Below are 15,172 nucleotides of genomic sequence, written 5' to 3' on the forward strand. Positions count from 1 at the left end.
TCTTGAGCGAATGCAGGAAAACAGGAGTTCAATATGGTCCTGTGAATATTTGTAGGTTAAGAGATACTTGAATGGATTGATGGATGAAGAGAGCATCTGTGTTGCCATTGAAATAGTGGATTTGATGCAGGTAACAAACCCAATTACAAATGTTTTGCTGAGATGTACAAATTGGTTGAGAGGAAGCTGTGTTGGTTTTAATGATAGTAAATATTCTGCTGATGATGATAACACTTCTTGCCATGTTTCCTGACTTGAAAGCCGAAGGTGCCTTAAAACCCTTACCCAGTGGATTCCGGGAATTAAGGATGTCAAAAAGTCGGTCGATAATGCGAATAAATGTCACTGTCCCATTACTGCCAGAGAAATTTGGTTGTTTAGCGGATTTGTCTAAAAACTCAATAGCATTTGCCACAGAGGAGCTCAATGTTTGTGCAGCAAGTCGCACATTCATTTTGTGTTTGTGAAAGTTAAGGTGATTACTCGTAAGTTTGTTTGTTAGGTTTAATCCTTCTTCCATTTGTAGGTTTTGAAGTTGTTCTATGTAACTCCACTTTATAATGTTTTCCTTGCCATCCTTAAAAGAACCAAGTTGGGCCAGTGCATTGCGTGCAAGCTTTAACATATGGCAAGGGTCAAGAATTACAAACACATCTTCGCCAGTAGTTGGATGGGTAAATGAAGACCGCATTTCATCATATGTACCGTTAAAGTTGCAACCAAGACTTTCAAATGTATGAAGATTTACAGCAGTACCATCAGCTGTTACAGACCATACCTTTAAACCTGCCTTTGATGCCTTTTCAAGACATTGTATTACCAATGATGCTTGGTCTTTACCATTGATTTTGTCAACCAAAAGTACCCAACGGGCATTTCCAATGACTTCTGGTGCCAACTAATAAAAATACTAGTGCCTCAGAAGCCAATTTCTCTGTTTTATGATTAGGAGTGTATCTCCAAGATTAACAAACCCTGAATACTGGTCATCTTCTGGATTCCATATTGTTTGTTTTCAGATTGACATTGCATCAATAACCAAACAGCAGTCTCTGGAATTTGGGGAAGCAGCAACTTCATTTGATAGTGATTGGAATGCATCTTTAATGAAACCAGGGTCACATTTCATGGACGAGACCATTTTTCATCAAAGATGGATTGGGTAGTGGAACAATGGATCGAACATATTTATAAGCTTTTGGAGAATAAAAATATAAAGTAAGTGCAAATTCTTTGATTTCATCAGAGTATCTTCTGCCTGAACGAGGACATTTTAAATTATCTCTAATATTGTATAAAAATCCCAACTGAGTATCATTGAAAGTGGACAAAAGACTTTCTGCCTCTTTTGAATTGATCACCAACTTATCTTTTAAAATCTTGACAACTTCACCCATGGTTTCAACCTTTTGTTTTGTGCGTCTCAGTTGTTGTTGCAAGTTTCAATTTTTGTTGAAGCTTATTTTTAAACAAATCTCTTTTTCTTCTGTAGATGTTTTGGAGATTTTTTGGGTGGAGAAGTTTCATCAACGGAATCAGAGGTAGCTGCAAAAGGTCTTTTATTTGAAAGCTCGAGTCTATTCAGCAGTGCTTTGAGTGGGTTGTAGAAGTTGAAACATTTTGAACATGCAAGCTATTGGACATGGATGGTATGGCATACTTTTTTAGTCGGCATTTGCCATTTTGTGAGGGGGGGACAATGTAGTCAGTTAGTTGAAAATGGTCACTGCATATACGATGTGCACTTTTTGCTGTCCATGGTACTTCAAGATGGTTTACTTGTTGAACAAAATGCTCCCATAATTTTATGGCTGCCTTGTTTTTCATGGGAAATCTGTAATACATATAAATATTCATGATCTAGTATTTTAAATATTATACTTCCAGTAATTTCACTACAAATCCTTGTCCAGTTAAATAAAGTTGTAAGCCCTGTACTAACAATATGATACCAGTTATATCTACTTTACACTTTTACTGTGAAAAGTATTATTTTATTGCAATTGTGACCAGCTAAACAAATAAATACTGTATATGACTAAACTGTCAAAATATAGAATTTATATATGTTAGTATTTAACTGAATTTTATTAAAATTTCATTTTTGTAGTTGAAGCATGTTTAATCTTTCCAAATTGCAGTTTTGTTTGATGTCATTTTTTCAACTTATGTATTGGAATTTTACCTGTGAAAAGCAACAGTTTCTGCACCTATGTGGTGAGAAATAGCCCTGTTCCTGCACCCAATTATCACACATGTAAGTGGCATGTTTACTGAACAATCCTGAATACTTATCTTTGTCCTAAAGACGACAATTATGCAGTGAAAATAACTTTTGTTTGCAAAATCAAGGAAATATACGCTCTAACGTTAAAAAGGACTGGGGTGAGAAGAAGCTATACTTGTTTTTCTTCGTAAATATTACTTTAAAACATAATTTTGCTAACGTTCTGTTATGTTAATGTCATTATTGGTTTAACGTTTTTTAAGAAATTTTTAAAACAATACCATGCAAATTTGCAAGATGTCAAAATCGCATTTGTCGAGGCTTGTTAAGTTTGTTTTTTTTTTCAAAAAAGGCACGATTGCTTGATTGATCTATTACCGTAATCAAACTTACTATAAATGACCTGGAAAATTTACATTTTTTGCAATTTACTTCCAGTTTTTTTTAGTTTTGCAAAATCCGCTGTCAAAATGACTAAAACACTGACATATTTTGTTTTGGTCGTGTTTATCACAAGCGTGGAAAGACTGGGAACGATACTGTCGACTTAGGCTTCAAATTTCCGGGCGAAGGTAGCCTTCCAGTTATATTTAGTTCAATGTTTAGAACTGAGATTTTTAGCACCATGGAAACGTGACGTCACCACTTAAGGACTCTATTAAAACATTATTTGGGGTTAAAAAAGAAAAGCGGAAAATTTAACATGGGATACCAAGAATAAGAATTTGGGATGATATATTCTACAAAGTATTGCCAATGTACTGTTTGCTAATTAATACTTAAACAGTTAAACTTAATACAACCAGCAGTAAAAAGATAATGTGCGATTTACAACTTTATGCAGACCTAAACGTTTAAAACAATAATAGCTCGCAAAGTCGCCATTTTAATTCGGCTCGTGATGCACGAAGCCTTATTTTTTATTTTCTTGTATCAACTGAATTTATCATTTCCTTTCAACGATTGATAATTGTCTTCGTTATTCATTTTTGACAAATTTAGTTCTTGATAAGTTTTATCAACTGTTTCATCTTTTGGCCTCAGCGATTGATAATTATCTTCTCTCTCCATTTTTGATAAATCCAATTCTTGATAAGTTGAATCAACTGTGTTTAATCTACCTTCAGCATTGGTCGACAGCTGCTTTCGTTTCTTACTCACCCACCGTTGACGATATCGTAAAAAGAACAAGGATGTAATAAAAGTGCCGAAAATAATTCCAGAAATCAAGGTTACCAATATAATGTACCATTTCGTTTTTGTCTCTGTTATTTTACATGTTTTACAGTTATCAAAGGTTCTTGAAGTAGAAGTTAAGTTACCTAAAAGAAAAAGAAGCTTTTTAGAATGACTATAAAGCCAGTTGAGAAGAGGATGACTATAATGTAAAGAGTATAATATGCATAAACATAGCCTCAACGTTTAAATAGGACGAAAAATAGGGAGAATTTAAATGAGGAGGAATAAAAAGTTTAGAATAAACTGCACGTGTCCAGTCAACCATTAACTCGTGGGAGTACCTAGAAAATTATAACTTCTTTTCTTAAAGATACCTTTGAGATTGTTGTGAATAGAAGTTGACGTTGAAGTAAAAAATGGCCTTGATCGACTGATGGAGCTAGATAACTCCAATACTACACAAAAAAAACACGAATCATTAGCTTCGTCTTACTTTATACTTAATTTAATTTCTGTTAAGAAATAAAAGATGTTTACTGTGTTTGCACAGGCTTATGCAAAACGAGGAGACCTTTGGGAGAACTCGAGAGCAGACCAGTGCAAGGTTTTTGAATGCATTTTCGATAATATTATAAAATTGTTTACACTAAGCTTATCCGAGATGTGCTTTTTGCTTAATGTTCAATCAAATGACTCAAGAACTGTCTAACCTTTTTTAATTTACGTCACGCCCTTGCTTACATTTTACATCACGTGACTGTGGTCACATCTGGTCACATCCCGAAATAACAGGTAAAATTTTTGAGAAATTTAGAAGGCTTCTCTTTCCCAGATGTGACCACAGTCACGTGCTATAAAATCTAAGCAAGGGCGTGACGTAAATTAAAAAGGGTTAGACAGTTCTTGACTCTTTTGATCGAACATTAAGCAAAAAGCACATCTCGGATAAGCTTAGTGTAAGCAATTTTATAATATTATTGAAAATGCATTCATTAAATATTTATCTACTTCATTTTATAACCATAGTAAACAGCTGGGCTACCCACATGTACGCTTTGCGTTCTATTTTTATTTCTATTTCTATTTCACACCCATACATGTATAATCTTTATGAGGATAAATCTCTGCTCTTACTTTCTTAGCAAATTTTACCTTTGATGATAGTAAGATTTTTAACATCAGATAAATTATTTCCCAGTTTATTTTTTGCTTCACAACGATATGAACCAGCGTTATTGAAGTTGACAGATTGAATGATGTATTTCTTATTATTACTGATAACTGCACCATTATGATAAATAATGAAAGTAGGCAAAGGAAAACCATCTGATTCACAGGTTATATTCATACTTTCACCAATTTTTGCATTTATTTTTGATAGGGTTATGGTCGTAGTTCTTGGTTGATCTAAAATTTAAAATTCAAAATTCTACGTATTTGACAATTTGAAAACCTTATTGCAAAAAGTACTAAATATATAAGTTCCCAACTTACAATTTACTTTTATTTCAATGGATTTTTCATTAATAAAACGTGGATTATTAAAACTTTCAGCTTTACATCTGTAACTTCCACGATCATTTGGTGAGGCACCAGGGATTACTAATGTCTTACTTACAACTCCAACATCACCAATTATGTTATTATCTTTATCAAACCATGTGATATTAGCAGGAGGGATACCTCCTTCACCTCTACATACACATGACACATTATCACTTTCATTCACAAACAGAGGAGATGAACAGTCAATCGACACTATTGGTTTAACTGAAATTAAAGACAAAATGATATTAATAATCATGATAGAAACAATATATAAGCGTCAGTGAGGTAGGGGTAAAAACCGGAAGAGGAATGTTGGATTTATAAAGAATAAAATTTATTGTTGTATGTACTGTGTATGTCAAATTTGATTGGTTCATGGGTAGTCACATGACTTAAAATAAACGCAATGTTTCCCGTCAGGGAAACAAGTGAAAACTTGTTGCGTGCTGATTTTAATATCATAAAACAATAAAACAGCTATGGAGCCGAAAACTAAAAATACAAGTCTCAAGTTTATTAAGCAACGAAATTCAACTAGTAAGAGAAAAAAAAGATTCAGAAAACCCTTAAAAGTGCTCCAAAAATGCTGTGGTCACCCTTATAGCATTTTGCAACGAAATCTCGACAGACAAGTCTCCATCAAAAGAGACGTTGATTTCATTGAAAAGCTGTGAAAATCTATGAATTTTGTTCCTATATATAACAAAACACTTAATGTATACTTCCGTAAGAAATACTGAGCTTTGTTTTCCCTCGAATGGCATGCAATGTATTGAGACTCTTGGAAAACTAAACTCACTATTTTCCTTGGGAGCATACAATAAGTGTATAATATTTCAAAGTCATGATACTTTACCACACGTCAATAATAACAAAGTTGAAGACGAAGTTTTTAAACATCTATAGTAACAAGATGATAAAATATATCTGCAAAACTTACATTTTACTTGTATTTCAATGGATTTTTGATCTCTGAAACCTGGATTATCATAACTTTGTGCTTTACATCTGTAACTTCCATTATCTTTCACTTCAATATCAGGGATTACTAAAGTCGCACTTAAACGTTCAAATTCACGAACTGTTGCGTTATCTTTATCAAACCATGTAACATTAGCAGGAGGGTTACCTCCTTCACCTCTACATACACATGACACATTATCACCTTTACTCACAACCAGAGGAGTTGAACAATTAATCCCCACTGTAGGTTTTTCTGAAAACAAAAGCAAATGCTGAAACAATCTTCTCCTTAACATAATGAAAAAATAAAGTCTAAGGAATTTTTCTGAAATTGCAAGGCTTTAATAAACTTCCAACTAATAGCTGAAAATAGCAAATATTTCTTTCACAATTAATGCAACGCAATAAGAAGTCCTACGTTTTTATTGCCAATTTTGTGGTAAGAATTGCGCTGACGCATGCTGTTTAGATTGCCATCAGATGAGTTCAAGGAAAGTGATCATAACTTCTTGAAAAGGACATTTCTTTCGAATAGATTTCATAAGAAATTATTAAGCAATATTATTTATCTACTAACGATGAAAAGAGAATGAAGCTCTTTCGTGCGATGACGTCAAAGCGGCCAAGTTGGTAGGCAACTTCAAAGGGCCTACGCTCAACACAACATAAAATCAATACAGATTCTTCTACCTATAGGAGATTTTCTACCAACATGGCGAACAGCGAAAACATTCCATAACCAAGAATTTGTTTTTCGCAAGCAACGTCATCTTTATAGTTTGGAAGGAAACCATTCTGCCACACAACCCCAACCCTTCTGGGCATTCTCTGTAGCAGCATTTGCAACTGAATCTGAATTCAGGTCTTGAGTATTATCATCATTCAGGTTATCGAGATCGGTGGTTCTTCCAGTGTCTTTCGTATGTACCTACGATTTCTTCTGTGTTCAGTTTCGTAATCATTTTTACCATTTAGCTTCTGGGTGTTTGATGCTTTCGTATCATCGTTTCGCGAATCCATGGTCATACCGAGTCTTGGCGAAATCTCAATCATTCACTTTTTTCCAGTTATTGCGAAGCCTTGGCAGTGCAGTTATTAACGATCAGTGTGAAATGTAGCTTGGTCGATAGGTTTGGGATACAGCTTACATTGTAAAGTAGGAATGGTTGATCAAAGCGGCTTGCGCAGGGCTCACACCGTCAATGGGGGTGTTACGATAGTCCGATATATTCTTGTCGGTCTTGTCCATTCGCTTTGCATTTCTTTAGAATGTTTTTGAATGTCTGAACTGTTTATCAGACGTAATCCACCTGAGTGTGGATAACTCGGACTTATGGTCTAACGCAAACTGTTTACATTCTTCCGATGAGTAATGAGGCTGATTATAGGATACTATCGTTTCCAGAATTCCATGTCGACTAAATATGGACCTCGTCTTGTTGACAAAGGTTTTGGTTTGGTGTTTCTTAATTGCGAATGGATTACGAGGTCATCGTGATGATACTCAATTTCACTCAGAGGTTGGTTGCTATTCAGTTAAAAACAATGTTGGTAATTTTCTTAAATCTTAAAATTTTAGAGTTAGAACTGGTAATCAAATTTTCGAAAATCATTTGTTCGAATGTGGCAAGCATCAAAGAATAATGCCAAGACAAGCCCAAAAAATCATCAATTGTATTGATCAGGTAATATCGACGGAGTTAAAAATAGATATTATTCTATCATTGAAGATGAAGCTGCGAATCTTCTCACAAACAACAGTTGCCCTTTGTTCTACGATTTGCTGAATCTTTAACTAATGCAATTTATACACTCACTGTTATAGTCATCGACTAAATTCATTTGTCTGTAACACTCTTTCTAACGTTGAAATTAATAACATGTTATCTGTTGTTTGTCAAGCTGCCAATTTTATCAACATATTACAGACACGCCACATGCCCCTTGCTGAGCACGTGAAAAAGTCAGATGTTCAGACCGAGAAGGCAAAACTGGTAAGTCTTTGTAATACCAGATGGGTTGAGCGAGTTTACATTCTTAAAACGTGCGAACGTCCATCCCTTTAATCGACACTCTTCAGAACATGATAAACAATGTAAGCGACGAGGTGAAGCCTTCCCTTGCTGCTGATGCTTCTCACTTACTTTTATTAGTCACTCAATTTCATTTTATTGTTGCGCTAGTTTTTACCAGAAAGATCCTGGATGCTACTCTTCCAGTACGCATTTGTTGCATGGAAAAACTATTGATGTTATGAATGGTTTTCATTTGATGAACACTTTGAAGAATGATGTAGTCAACATGAAGGGCATTGATTATTATCATTGATTTTTAACAACGGCGATTTCGCTCACTTTGTAACCCTGCAAAAATTGACAGTTAAGGTATTCCAAAATGCTTGAAATCGCATTTCTAGCACCTTATGTTTCAAAATTTCCCAAGGGAGGATGTCCGGCGTCCACTGTTTTATGGCTGACGTTTGAAAAATTCTAGAACCGCCTCTGGTAGCTAATATACACTTTAACCCATGATTTCGTAATCAACCAATAAAATGAGCCATACGACGCATGCACATGGTTTGAATTTCTTAGTCCCCTAACGTTGCAATCACTGGTCTAATTATTTTTCTACGTTTCTAACTAAATAGATGTATTTCATTTTTTATAACTAAATAGATGTATTTCATTTTTATATAACTAAATAGATGTATTTCATTTTTTATAACTAAATAGATGTATTTCATTATTTTTCTACGTTTCTAACTAAATAGATGTATTTCATTTTTTTATAACTAAATAGATGTATTTCATTTTTTATAACTAAATAGATGTATTTCATTATTTTTCTACGTTTCTAACTAAATAGATGTATTGCTTTCATTAATTTTCAAATGAAAAATATAAATTTCTAAAACTGATAAATATATAAAATAATAAAAAAAGGACGACTTACTTGCAACGAAAACTCTGACTTTAGATATAAAAGATGACGCACCGCCCCTTCTTGTTAATTCAAACTCATATGTTCCATCATAACTGTAAGTGATATTTCTTAATCGCAGCGTTGAAGGTTTGTAGACGTCATACTTTGGAAGAATTGGTTCTTTAAGATTTAACACTGACAAATCCAGAATGACAGTGGCCAACAGTGTTTTTGGTGAACCATTACTACTACCCTTAAAACGCCAATTTCTACTGGCCACAGCATTTAAACTAACATTAAATGTCCAGGTTATATTTTCTATTTCTCCAGGTAGAAATGTAAAATTTGTGCCAGAGGGAGGTGATAGAATATTTCCTATGATAAGAAATGAAAGATAAATGAATAAAAATAGGTACAAAGTGCGTACATATGGTTTTGAAATAATTTAAATGTTTATTCAACGTACATAAAAATATACGAGAATTTATAAGAAACTTTACGAAAACATCTTTAGTGAAGTCCCAAAGTTATTTCATTTCGTATTAACGAAAATAAGCAACATCCTCAAGAAATCTCTCCAATTTTAACGATAAATTCATTACTATTTTAAATGCAAACCATTTTTGAGATAATTACTATTTCTAACAATTGTCTTTCAAACGTTTACTGAAAAATCAGATAGCATTGAAAATTATACAACTGTATTAAGCCTGTGTAGTTTTGTTTTTACTCTTGTCTTCATAACATTTTGATAGGACTTAATTGCCAACGATTTGTTCCGATTGAGATTAATTTTAAACTTATGTTTAATCTTTGAACGCAGAAGGATCGCAAATAGGATGAGATAGCAAATATTTCATATTCGAAAACAGAAATGTCAAATAAATAGACTTTAATTATCATAAAGTGCGGATTGTCACATGATTCTGCGTATTTTATGGCCATTACGTTTTGTGCTCAACATCAAGGATTGGCCTTACTGTCTAACAAAAACAAAACCTCCATTCTTTGCTGGTGACTGAATAATTTATCTAAAGACTGCTATAAATTCTAATTAGAAAACCTTTAGAAAACTAGGGGTTTCACTTGATCAAAACTTGTCTAGGAAATGTAACACTGATAATATTTGCAAAAAAGTCACATAAGAGATTTCTCTCAAAGGCTTATGTTAATACACTTATATCCGTACACAATGCAAAAGTTCGTCTTCACTTCGATAATTGTTGCAAATTATGAGCTACGACTAGTGTTAATAAAAAAAGTGAATAGAACTTTAAGAAATTGAATAAACTAACTGCCTCACGAGGACACATTAGCTGAAATTTCAATAATTTTTTATAGGTAGTTGAGGTGAGTAATAAAATAATTATCAAATTCAGTTTTGCGTGATATCTACAATGATCGAAGCCTTGGTTTGCACTTATGCCTGCCTACGATTAAAAATAACAACCTCTCCCTGAGACAAACTCTGCCTAGATAATTCTAAATATCATGCACAGCCTCACCAAACAATTATTTAATGTATGTCAGCTATGTGCATATTTTGTTACTATCACGAAAGCTTTTCTGCTCCTAGTAAGTTCAAATAACCTCTAAAAGCAAAATATGCACAGTAATGCACCAGTGGGATTAGAAATGTGATCAGGTAATTTAAATCTCATATTAGGGCAAAACTTATAATTTTCAACAGAGTGGCAATTTGGACTTTCTTTGAAGTTTGCAAATTGAAAAGCAACATGCTACAATGATCACAAGCCTGTAACTAACCATAGAAGCAATGATTAACAACATAAATAATTAGGGAAACTCTGTGAAGCTTTCAAATTATGTAAATACTTCATTGTACAACAAAACTATCAATGCAAAGGATAATGCAAATTGCAAAGGAGCTTAGGCCTATTTTTGCCTTCTGGAGACAAGTTTGTTCAACTCCAGCAAAACTCTGGCCGAAATTGTTGGTGATGCAAAATATACTGTCCAACTTTGAATCAAAACATTTTTGTATCAACGAATGATAACTATCTGCTAAAATTGAAGAACTTGCATGAAAATAAAACATTTTATACATGACACAACATGACGCTCGATTTCTTTCACACATGCTAAATTCTGATTGAAAGTTGGAGTTTGGAAATTTAATTTTACATATAAAAATTTTATTAATAATATACCTTAGATTGTTAAACAGTGACTTGCAAAATTAACCAGCTACAGCTAGTGATTTGAGTTATAAAATAGCAGGAGCCAGAGTTTGAAACTGGAGTTCAGGATATAAAAAGAATATCAAGCCTTATTAATGCTGGAAGAAGATTTAAATGAACAAGATGAATGTGATGTCTGTGTGTGACATTTGTGTACTTGTTCAATACAAGGAAAAAGTGGCATCCTGGATCTTTTTCATGAAATCCGTTCATGAAAGTCAAGAGTGAAAAGCATAGACCAGGAGATATCAGGAAGGTATGGTGGCCATGGATAAAGACATAGAGGAAAAAAGGAAAGAAAGGTTTAACTGTTAAGCTCAATGCTGAGGAGTCAGTAGCAGAGAACACTGTAACAAGTACCTCTACGTGCATCTGTAAGAGCCTTATTGATCAAAACTGATAAAAGATGAACATTACTTTAACCAGATGTCAAAATGCAGCAATCAGTCCAGCTATAATGATGTACTTGAGAAAAGTTATGAAAATACTACAGTCCCAGGATTCACAAAAAAATTTGTGAAACTGATAAGCAGATTTTTTAAATTGACAAACAAGTCTTTTTTCCTTTTAAAATTGAACTGAATGATTGCAAAATAGTTTAATACATTAAGGCCAAATGTGATCTTTCTAAGCAAAAAAAGCAATACTACAGAAGAAGCTAAAATTACTAGAAGTGTTGAACTTTGAAAACTTAATGGAAAAATGATAACAAACTAAATGATTGAGGTCAACTTCTAATCAACAGAAGATTTAGTGCATTGGTGTACGAGTAAAGTCATGGGCATTTAAACATTGTTCACACATTGGTATGAACATCAATTAATAAATAATAATAGCTGGCATATAAATATTTAATAGTTTATAATTTAGATTCATAATTGCACTACAGCCACATAGAGCAACATATTTTATAATGGTGAAACACATTTGGTATTACTGTACAAGCATAAGTGCTATCACTATTTACCACAAAAATGTCAATTACCCTATTGTAAATGAGATATTCTTACTTCTTTGCTAAATAGCCATTATGTGCATGTATTTAAAAGATGAAAATACTGCAAGGTATTGCTTTTGGATTATTTTTAAATGCAGAACTGGCTACGATGAGTTTTATTGTGTACACACGAGGATTTAAAACCAGCAAGTTTTTAGTCAATTTAGCTTAAATTTCTAAGCAAATTCCACAGTTTTATTTGACAAAAATAGCCATTTACTTCCTTAATGATCTAATAAAATAATAACTACCTTGACAAGATGAAATCCAACAGAGCAAAACAAATGAAAGGAAGCCAAACTTTTCCATCCTGTATTCTGTCTATAAAGGTTAAGGTGAAGATGCAACTTAAGATAAATCACAGAACTACTACATAAATATATGACGTATTCCTTCAGATTTTATGTTTATTTTTAATTTCCCATAACCATTAATATCGAAGGAAACATTAGAGCATAAACTTCTAAATTTTCTTTGGAAAACATTGATTACGTTTTCAGTGTAAAATCATGGCAAATATCGTAAAACAAGATTTTTTCGTTTTGTACTTTGCGGAAGTACTAACGTACTTTCCATTGTGATGCAAAAGTGGAAACTTTTTAATCCAAAGAAAACTCAGTGAAATGAAAATAAAATTATTTACAAATGGACTAATCAGTCAATTTTTGATAACATATTAAATGATTCACTTTACCTTACTGAACGGTGTAAGACTTAACACATTTCTTGAATAAACTGGCTAATTTTACTCTTTTAAAATTATTTCCGGGTCCATGGTGTGCAAATATTTATTTCATTGTTCATCGTCAAAATTGTATAAAGGCCAGTTAGGCCAATGAAGATCATTTTCGTATTCTCACTATTTTGTGTAACATTTCATAATACATGTTATCTTTATGATTAAAACCATAGATATTATAAATAAATTATAAAACATAATGACCGAAGAAGGTTGTATAACCAGACCACTGAACCAGACCCGAATGCAAAGGATGGGGTGCCAATTCTTGATGTGCAAGTGCAACCGCCATGTTGCATGATTTTAACAAAGGATTTTCCTTATTTACAATGCATAATTCATCCACATGGCGAGCATTTCATTTCTCTCTTACTCCTAGGGAATTGTAGCACACCCCCTTATAGTAAAAAAATTATTTACAGCTGTTTCTTGGGTTGGGGATGCCCAGAAACCCATCTAGTTAGAACACTAATTGAGGGGGTGGGGGGTGAAAATTCATGTACTAAGCTCTTCCCTGCATGTACTAAGTTCATGTACTAAAGTACTTAGTTCATGTACTTAAGTACTAAGTTCATGTACTTAGTACATGAAAATTCATGTACTAAGTTCTTAGGGAGCTTTAGCAGAGCCTACGAGTACTACTACGAGTACGATTACGTCATTTTGGCGCGAAAACATTGTTGCGACAACAAAAACACGTAGCCGTCATCAATCTGAGTACGATTTTTTGTAAAAAATTCGTAGTCGCGACTACGATGTCTTTTTAAGCAAAGAAAGTAGGTATATTTCTTCATTCTGTGAGAAATTAGTTTACAGTACTATTTTCGAGCATCCAGGCTTTAATTTAGAACTCTTTTTGAGCGCAGATGTATATTAAAAAGGAAAATATGACCGGCAAAACTTTCATGTATTTCGTACGCAAAGTGAAAGGTAAACAAACAATAAAATAGTGCAAATATATCGTACATAAAACTTAAAATAGTGAAGATTTTTCAGTCTAAAGAGTCCTATATTCTCGCAAAACCAGTATTATCGATTCTTTGATATCATTATTGTCAAATAGAGCCGTAGCTGCTTCGCAAACGTCGGTGTTTTACACAATAAAAAGGCTCGTTCTGTTGTTTACAACTAAAGCAAAATTTTGACGAAGCGACAACGACAACAAACTTCCTCGTGCCATTCCCTTACACGGTCAAATTTCGTACTCGTAGTCGTAGTTGTACTCTTGCTAAAACTCCCTATTCTCTTGTTGGCGATTTTAATTTGAAAAGATATCATGGGTCTGTTGCACGAAGACTGGATAGCAATTTTTTCATACTTTTATAAAACCTTTTAAGAAGCAAAAAAGATACAATTCGAACTGAGCAATCATTGAAGTCTGAAAGAAAATATAGTTTCGAAGATTAGTAAATTTCTTTGTCGTAAGTAAAATATAAACACCTTTTTTACAAATTTGAAAATTTTTGCTATCCGATGGATATCACTATCAAGGCTTTATGCAACCGGGCCAGCAGGGCAGTGCTGAATATATGAATATCCTCCCCCACCTTCATTTTATAAAAGATAAATGAAAAATGGAAATATGGAATGTCTGCCTTTAGCCGATACTACAAGGTCAATATTAACACTAAGCTTCCAAGGATTGGATGGCGACACTGAGGGAACGCAAGCCCCCCAACAAAATCTAACTAAAAGTTTTTGCCATTCTTTACGAATGCTCTATTACTTAATAACTGCTGAATACGATATCAAAGAAAAACATCTTTAGGCCTTTGAATGTAAATGTATTATAAAGTTAAAGTTATTGCTCTTGTTGTTTTAGCATTCAGAATGAAATATCAAAACGTTAACAGTTTTATTGTTGCTCCCGAATGATGGAGGTTTTTGTATGTCTGGAGCATTGCGATATTAAACAGTTGGGATTCTCCAGTACATTTGTTTATATTTTAAGTATTAAAACAGTAAATTTTCTAAAGGTCCCCGCATTTTTGGGGCTCTTATGGAAAGCCGATACTGCCAAAAGTCTATCGAATTACGTAGATGGGTCTCAGTTGTGCAATAATATAGTTCAATCGACTTTTAATACTGTTGAGATAAAAATACTATAATTGAAAATTAAATTTACATGTTCGAGATTCTCGCAGGCGAGTTTTCAATTCTCGCAGGCGAGTTTTTTAATTCTCGCAGGCGAGTTTTCAATTCTCGCAGGCGAGTTTTTTAATTCTCGCAGGCGAGTTTTTCAATTCTCGCAGGCGAGTTTTTTAATTCTCGCAGGCGAGTTTTTCAATTCTCGCAGGCGAGTTTTTTAATTCTCGCAGGCGAGTTTTTCAATTCTCGCAGGCGAGTTTTTAATTCTCGCAGGCGAGTTTTTCAATTCTCGCAGGCGAGTTTTTAAT

General features: G+C 33.6%; 1 protein-coding gene and 2 long non-coding RNA genes across 3 annotated transcripts in view; 2 read left to right on the plus strand and 1 right to left on the minus strand.

Annotated features, from left to right (window-relative positions):
* LOC124452309 (hemicentin-1-like) overlaps positions 1-15,172 on the minus strand; it is a 275,710-nt gene that overhangs the window by 171,399 nt on the left and 89,139 nt on the right. The window contains exons 9-10 of the mRNA XM_047002889.1: positions 4,901-5,176; positions 4,559-4,813 (exon numbers count right to left, since the gene is read on the minus strand). Of these exons, the coding sequence (XP_046858845.1) occupies positions 4,559-4,813; positions 4,901-5,176 (531 nt within the window). The remainder of the gene's footprint in view (positions 1-4,558; positions 4,814-4,900; positions 5,177-15,172) is intronic.
* Positions 1,593-2,140, plus strand: LOC124451751. The gene is made up of 2 exons (XR_006950653.1): positions 1,593-1,649; positions 2,111-2,140. It is a non-coding gene; the product is annotated as an uncharacterized LOC124451751 (long non-coding RNA).
* Positions 2,683-3,968, plus strand: LOC124451758. The gene is made up of 2 exons (XR_006950659.1): positions 2,683-2,799; positions 3,355-3,968. It is a non-coding gene; the product is annotated as an uncharacterized LOC124451758 (long non-coding RNA).

The sequence above is a fragment of the Xenia sp. Carnegie-2017 genome, unplaced genomic scaffold, assembly GCF_021976095.1.
Source record: "Xenia sp. Carnegie-2017 unplaced genomic scaffold, XeniaSp_v1 HiC_scaffold_24, whole genome shotgun sequence".
Classification (NCBI taxonomy): domain Eukaryota; kingdom Metazoa; phylum Cnidaria; class Anthozoa; order Malacalcyonacea; family Xeniidae; genus Xenia; species Xenia sp. Carnegie-2017.